The sequence below is a fragment of the Myotis davidii genome, unplaced genomic scaffold, assembly GCF_000327345.1.
Source record: "Myotis davidii unplaced genomic scaffold, ASM32734v1 scaffold699, whole genome shotgun sequence".
NCBI classification, from domain to species: Eukaryota; Metazoa; Chordata; class Mammalia; order Chiroptera; family Vespertilionidae; genus Myotis; species Myotis davidii.
Genome location: NW_006291007.1, coordinates 657,082 through 665,440, shown reverse-complemented (window position 1 = coordinate 665,440; position 8,359 = coordinate 657,082). Strand labels below are relative to the sequence as shown.

Genomic DNA, 8,359 nt, shown 5'->3' with positions numbered 1-8,359 from the left:
AGAGAGAGTGGAAGGGAGAGAGAGAGAGAGGAGAGAGAGAAACACCCATGTGAAAGAGACACATCAACTGGTTGCCTCCCGCAGGAGGCCAGGATCAAATCTGCAATCCAGGTATGTGCCCTTGACTAGGAATTGAACACAAGACCCTATGGCGCACAGGCTGACGCTCTACCCACTGACCAATGCCAGCCAGGGCTGAAGTCAGTCTTAAAGCTCATAAGCAGCCAAACCAGATTTCAAAGGTCGTTCACTTTCCTCCAAGTCGCATGCTCTTACATACCCATACAATGAGCAATCAATGACAAGGGAGAGTGTCATTCCTCATCACATGGGCATCTAAGTGAGAGGGCACATACAGTGCAGTTGTAGAGGAATTCTAGAGCTGAGACTTTTCAAGCAGTGGTTTGAGAAAGAGAAATGCAAGATTAATTATCAAAATACTTAATGTCTGAAATTATGAATCACAGCTCTATTCTGCACTTTGTTCTCAAATATTTGTGTTGCCTCAAATCACTTCTTCCAAAAAAGGAGTGTGTATGCAAACAGGTAGATAGATCTATAGATAAAACAAATCTGGCAAAATGTTAACGACTGGTGGATTCAAGTGAAGTGTTTATAGATATTCATTATACTACTTCTTGCAATTTTCCTGTAAGTTTGAAATTTTTCAATATACAAAGTTGGAGAGAGAAAAAATACCTGCTGTCTTTGTCTGTTCTTTCATTTATGAGAGGAATCCATCGACTTGTTACCTAAAATGAAAATTAACAAGAGCTAAGCCACATGAGGATCTTCTTTGAAAAATACCCGACATAAGACCCCTATAATTCTAAACTGGGGATCAATTTTGAAAGTGCCCCACTGAAATTTAACTAAATACGGTGAAAAAAGTCATATAGTCCTACCTTATCAATAGAATGCTTGTTGTTAACAGCATAAACTATGCAGATGACATTAGCCTACAAGAAAAATGAACGAATTAATAGTATTTTTGTAATAATAAGAAAAACTTAGTACGTCTCTAAGAGGAAAAAGTTCCTAAGGACTTACAGCAAAAATAGACACTCAAACTCAGCAATAACAACAAAATAAGTTAGAGAATAAAAAATAAGACTTAGAATCACCACTGTTTTCCCACAAAAACCTATTACTATTTTTTAACTCATCTGTGATTTTGGGTTTTTTTGGTTAATCCTCACCTGAAGATATTTTTTTCCATTGATTTTTAGAGAGAGTGGAAAGGAGGGAGAGAGGGTGGGAGAAATAGACACATAGATTGGTTGCCTCTTGCGTGTGCCCCGATCAGGGCCAGGGATCAAACCTACAACCCAGGTACATGCCCTTGATCGGAATCGAACCTGCGACTCTTCAGTACCCGGGCCGGCGCTCTAACCACTGACCCACACAGGCCAGGTCACTAACCTGTGATATTTCTTGATGAAGTTGTTCATCACTCTGTTCTGCTTCTACAAATGACAAAGTAAAAAATAGTTTCATACTTTACACATGTCCATAAAAACGAATGGCCAGGCTAAAATCTATGCAACCCATCTAACATCCCTCTAAACATCCCTTATTCCTTAAGTCATATTGTTGTGTCAGACTAGGTGGCAAAGACAAGGGCAGGGCAGGGGAAGGGAAGGGTGATAAGGAAGCTGGCTGGTACTGAAAGACAGGTTTACAAGAGGATAACTGACACAGAAGAGCAAAAGGAACTGTGTTATAAATCTAGGCCGGCATCTGACCCAGAGTTGAGAAGGGTCAGAAAAGCGATCAGAAACCCAAGCTAGAAGACTGGGTGCTGAGAAGTCAGAAGCCCAGACAGTGTCTATCCACACAAGGTTAAAAGGCCACATGAGAATCTGGGCAATACAAGCTTAAGATCTAGATAGCAGATATGAGTAATATTAACCAGGCCCCAGAAGCAAAACTAGAGCATGATGATGATGAGTCAAAAATTCCTTCTCTAGTGCGTATCTCTGGCCAGAACTGGTATCAATGGGTAGTTGTGCCTATAACCCCAAGGTACACGAGACATGCGTGATGTAGGTAGGAGGAAGCACACAAATGAAGAGCAAAGCCATTATTGACATATTAATTCAGATCATCTTATATTAAATAGTTTCCCCCAAAATGCCTGTTATTTCTGACATACAAACTAATATCATATGTAAGTTCAATTGCACTTTACACTATGCTAAAATAACTGGCCATTTTTAGTATCTTTTCATACGTTCAGTAATAATGGGTTTTGGCTCCAATTCTAATATGGAAGTGAATCTAATTATATGGCTACACTTATCTAAAAAAATGATTCTATAAGTTAAGCTACAGTTATGAGACTGTAGCAGAAAGCATTCACTCCCCTCAGCTTCTAATATAGCACAGTGCTGTCCAGTAGAAATACAATGCAAGCATATATATGTAATTTTTAATTTGCTAGTAGTCACCTTAAGTAACAGGTAAAATTACTCTTTTACTTAACCCAAAACATCAAAAATATTAAAATTTCAATATATACTCAGAAAAAGTACTAATGAGCTATTTTATATTCTGGCTTCATACTAAATCTTCTAAATGCACTGTATTGTACACTTAGGGCACACTTCAATTTAGACTAGCCACACTTCCAAGTTTTCAAATAGTCACATGTTTCCGACTGCATAGTGCTAACATTTATTTTTTAGGCTATATGAGATACCAGTTTGGCAAAACAAAGTATTACAGTGTAGTTATATCCATTTAAAAAAATAGATTTTATCGTTTAGACCAGTTTTTGGTTCACAGCAAAACTGAGTAAAGGGTACAGAGATTTCCCATCTACCTCCTGCCTCCATATAGCTTCCCCCACTGTCAACATCACCCATCAGAGTGGTACATGTTACAACTGATTCTTTAAAAAAAAAAAGTCCCAGAACAAAGCACAATAATTTAATGATTAAAAAGTAGTAGTGTATAGAAAAAAATTTAAATTATAAGAAGCAATATATATCGCTTCTCGGCCTTTTGGCTAAGATCAAGAAGCAATACAGATGTGCTTCTATTATCATATATGTAAACAACTTGAAAACTGTTTTAACTATTATTTTATTTAAGACAAAGGCTGAAAAATTAAAGAACAAATTTAGAAATCAACAAATTCTGAAATTTAGAGCGCTTTCCAAATCATCAGAGCATGCCTGATAACCAATTATCCCAGAACTTCTCTCTGCAAACATGACAATTCAAGGAGGGTAATAACTTATCTACTTCTTGTCATTTACCATTCCTCCTTCCTTTTCATCATTATGGAACCCACCTTAGTAAAGTAGGGAAGAGAACTGCAAGATGGAGGCTTTAGGTGGGTCTGGGGTGGGGATTGGCAGGAAGATATAAATGAAACAAGAATAGTAAATGATCATTTATTGCTAGAGAAAAAGGACCACTCCTGTTTAATATTTTTTAAACCTCAGTAAGTACCCTTTTTCAAATTACTGAACTAACCCTACAGGTTCACCTACAATAGGTCATTCATTACCTGAGTAATCTACGATGTGTGTTGGAACTCTCTCAGGGGTGACATCAGCTGGAATAGTGATTTCTTCTGCCCGAGGAGGAACCTTCATTTGAAAACAAATATAGAAGAAAAACAGGCCACCTTTGTATATGATAGATTAAAACTGTTAACAAATTATGTAAATGTATCTATATATTAGCCCCTTTCATCCATATCTATTCTTACAGGTATTTGTTGTACTTTTAAATGCTTATTTTTGTGTTTTATTACAAATGCAAATATATATTAATGGTATATGATAAATCACTTTTTTAAAAAAGCTCATTTCTACCTGTGTGGGCACTGGACATAAAAGAATACTTCAGATCTGATGTAGCCTAACACAGTACTTAAATTAATTTGGTGTTTTAAACATTAGGTTTTTAAATGTTGAGGATGATAAAAAAGTTTTAGATGTAGAAAGTGATGTTGGCTACACAAAATTGTGAATGTATTTAATGCCCCTAAATTGTACATTGTAAAATCTAATGTCGTTTTCATTCTATTTTGTTGAAAGCTTGACATACTCTACAAATGAAGAACTATGTTAATCTAAAATAATCCTCAAATAAAACAATGTTATCAAAATACATTTCTTCTGGAAGATAACTAATTGGCAACATAATAAGCCTTATGTTTAATGATCCCATTTTTTAGAAATACTGGATGGTTTTTAATCAATTAAAAATCCCTTATTCACACTCAAGAGGACTATGCTAAAATGACAATTCTAAACTAAGTTAAACTATCATAGAAAACTTTTAGGTATTACATCCTGGGTGATCATAATTAATGTTGCTAATTCTATAAACCACAAAGGAAAATACACTTCATTTCATAAATTAAGCAGTAGTTATTTAACCATGTTACTTAAGAGGGGAAAAAAAGCGCAAGAAACAATGAATGGTCATATGGCCACTGTTGAAAACACTATTGTATCATACATCATATTCCTGTCTAAATAATGAAATTATACAGATATTCCTACTTAAGTAAGAGTAAAACAAAGGGGGGGGGATCAAATGTAAATTATGGCACTAATAACACCTGCAATGTGAACAAAGAAAATAAAAAGAAATAATTTTCACCCCATTTGCACTGATCCCATTCCCCATAACAATATCCTGATTTTACATAAGGCCTTAACCAGCAATCCCCATACTGGAACTTCCAAAATGTAAACAAATATATTGCCAGTAATAATAAAAACCACTTTACTTTTAGTAGCACTCCCATTAAGCTTATCTCATTTGAGACCCACAACAATCCTTTGAGGTAAGTAGGCAAAGGCAGAATGACTGATCCCATTCCCCATAACAATATCCTGATTTTACATAAGGCCTTAACCAGCAATCCCCATACTGGAACTTCCAAAATGTAAACAAATATATTGCCAGTAATAATAAAAACCACTTTACTTTTAGTAGCACTCCCATTAAGCTTATCTCATTTGAGAGCAACAACAATCCTTTGAGGTAAGTAGGCAAAAGCAGAATGAATTAGTTTCTCTATTTGTAAAATGATGGAGGTGGATAATATTAAAGGTTTTAAATATGTGTGTCAGAATCCTAGTAGTTCTAATGCCTCAAAGACTAGGGGGTGGCAGATGGAAGGCAGGTGGGGATTCAGCCCTTTTGCCCTAACTTCAACGAAAGGAATACTCATTTGTTTTATGTTTTGGGGTTATGAGCAACATTTTATGTTTAAGAAACAATTACACACACACACACACACACACACACACACACACACAAAATGAAATGATTACACAGATTAGATGACTTCTATCCCTTTCAGCTCCCATATTACATATGAAACTTATTAGGCACAGAGATGACAATATCCCAGCCAAGGTTAAAAGTATAGGAAATGCAAAGGACTGAGGTGAACTCAGATCTAGGGTGACTTTCTCCTACACCGTATTTCAGGGATGTCTTGTATAAAATAATATGAGTCTTTTCAAAAATCACAACTGTCAGAAAGGAAGCACACGCAAGAAAGGCAGAATTTGTTTCATTTTAGCTCAATTTTGAGAAATTTAAAACATTTTAAAAATAGCAAAAGAAATCAAAATGTTTACCTCCTCTGGAAATTCTTCACTGACCAGAGACATAATCAGTGATGTCTTCCCAACTCTAGCTGTGAAAAGAAAAACCATTACTTTAATAGAGTGTTCAGGTTCATAAGCTCATAATTCAGCAACTACATAGAAAGTCTGTTATTTGTTAGCTAAAATCAGAGGCATCCAAATTACCACATTTTATTACAATACTTCAAGTATATCTTTTTCTTCTGCTTAGAAAGTTACACATACTCCTTGTTTGAAACAAAAAATTATCAAAATTTATTATATGTAAGTAAAATTCTCCCATAATGTCCTCATTAACAATTTAATACAGACAGTCTCCCAGATTTTTCCTACACTCAAGTTAATATAATAATTTACCACAGTGGAATCATAGTATTCATACTATTTTACAATCTTCCTTTTTTATTTAATTATGTATTTGGGCAGTATTCCATGTCGTATATAAAAATCTCGTGGGAGAGGGAAGGAATTCTGTATTATTTAATGGATACAGAATTTTTGTTAAGTATGATAAAAAGTTTTAGATCTAGACAGTGGTGATGATCACACAAAATTGTGAATGTATTGAATACTCCTAAATTGTACATTTACAAATGGTTAAAATATTAAATATTATGTTTTGTATATTTTATCACAATTTAAAAAAATAGCAATCATAAATCCATTTTATATTAATATTTAGAAAGCTTCTTACATTAGTTTTGGATAGTTGTATAAGAATCCATTGTATGGTGTGTCATAATTAATATGATCTAACAATGAACACTGTTGAGGTTTTTACTTTTATAAACAATGCTACAATGATTATTTCTAAAGGATAAATTTAGAAGTGGAACTCAAGTTAGCATGCATAATCTTTTTTCAAAATATATTTTATTGATTTTTTACAGAGAGGAAGGGAGAGGGATAGAGAATTAGAAACACTGATGAGAGAGAAATATCAATCAGCTGCCTCCTGCACACTCCCTACTGGGAATGTGTCTGCAACAAAGGTACATGCCCTTGACTGGAATCGACCCTGGGGCCCTTGAGTCCGCAGGCCGATGCTCTATCCACTGAGCCAAACCGGTCTGGGCAGCATGCATAATCTTTTATGTTTTTAATAGATATTGTTAAATTACCTCCAAAAAAGAATAAACCAATTTACACCCTTACCAATAAAAGGTCAGAGTGCATATTTCTGTACACCCTTATATTCTTTCTTTTTTAGGGTATCATATTTAAAGGATTAATAAGAGGAAAGAAACTTTCTTATTACATTTTCTAACCTAGAAAATTTTTTAACGCACAAACTTAAAAATCTTAATTTTCATTCTGAAATGTGCCGTGCATTCTCCTCCCTTTCTGATCATATAATTGCTATCAGTAGACATCCAACCTCTTATTAACTAAATCCTTTTGTTATTCTCAAGGAAAACAGTCCACTGCCTATTAATCTCTGCCATAATAGCAAATTCCAGTTTCCAAAAGTAAAGTCTAAATATAAAATAACTGGAAAATTTTAAAGTTAAGAGAAGTCACATTCTTTTTTTTTAAATGACTAAAAAAAAAAAAAGGATGAACTGAAAACACAAGCCAAGTCTCTGGAAAAATAACGAATGGCTGGAGAGTACTGGTCCAAACAGAGGGTGTGCTGTGAACAAGTGAGGGCTGCTGGTGGAGGGACAAATTAGATGGTCTAACAGGTGCCTTCTAGCTGATTTCTTCGGTTCTTTTCAACTGACTGTGTGAGAACACTTGGGTCTTTTCCAAGTGGCTGAGAGTAAACACTGTCACTGAGTTCTGACTGTGTCAGTGAACTCAGAGCCCAACATCACAGAACTGCTAGATTCTAGAACGTAGTCATCAAAGTCAGCTGGTCCAGCTCCCCCCAAATATGTTCTGATACAGAACCTAGGACCCAGAGACAGTTATTTTCTCAAGGTCTCACTAAAAGATTAGTTGCACACCTAAGAGAATAACCCATCTCTTGATGGCTAAACCAGTGTTCTTTTTCTTACGCCAGACTTTAAAAATTTTTAACACAAGTTAAAAATACAGAAAAGGAATGGTGACCCCCTAAAGTCAGCAAACATTGCATACACAAATACTACGTAAGTTAATTAAGATACTTGCTGATTCACTGGTGACTAATTCAGCAGCTCTGGCTCAAAATTTTTTTTAAACTTATTTTAAGAAAGTTTCAGACTTACAAAAAAACTGCAAAAATAGTACTAAGGAGCCAGGTCTGTCCTTTAACCAAATCCCACATATGTTAACATTTAACCACATCTGCATTATCATTCTCTCTCTAAATATATATACTTAAAAATTTCTTTTAAACCATTTGAGAGTAAGTTGCAGACATGATGACCCTTTATGCTAAAGCACCGTAGTATACATTTCCTAAAGACGAGATCGTTCTCTTACATCACCACAGTGCATTGTCAAGATCAGGAAATTAACACCAATAAACACTATCATCTAATCTATAGACTTTATCACACCTCACATTCGTCCCACTATCATCTTTTATAGCAAAGAAAACTCTTTGTTTTTCTGACCAAGATCAAATATTGCATTTGGTTGTCAGTCTCTTTAGGCCCTTTTACTCTTTAGTTCCTCAATCTACCATGACCTTAACTTTTTGAAGAATACAAGCCACTGAATTTGTAGACTATCCCTCAATTGGGTTTGTATGATGTTATCTCATGATTAAGTTCAGGTTTTGCATTTTTGGCAGGAATATCCTAGAA

At 35.0% G+C, this 8,359-nt stretch overlaps 1 protein-coding gene across 1 annotated transcript in view; it reads right to left on the bottom strand.

Moving 5' to 3' along the window:
• Window positions 1-5,674, bottom strand: part of RHOT1 (ras homolog family member T1) — a 42,669-nt gene extending 36,995 nt beyond the window's left edge. The window contains exons 1-5 of the mRNA XM_015564131.1: window positions 5,616-5,674; window positions 3,518-3,599; window positions 1,423-1,466; window positions 906-959; window positions 700-752 (exon numbers count right to left, since the gene is read on the bottom strand). Coding sequence (XP_015419617.1) covers window positions 700-752; window positions 906-959; window positions 1,423-1,466; window positions 3,518-3,599; window positions 5,616-5,648 — 266 coding nt within the window. The 5' untranslated portion in view covers window positions 5,649-5,674. The remainder of the gene's footprint in view (window positions 1-699; window positions 753-905; window positions 960-1,422; window positions 1,467-3,517; window positions 3,600-5,615) is intronic.
• Between the last annotated feature and the right edge of the window lie 2,685 nt (window positions 5,675-8,359).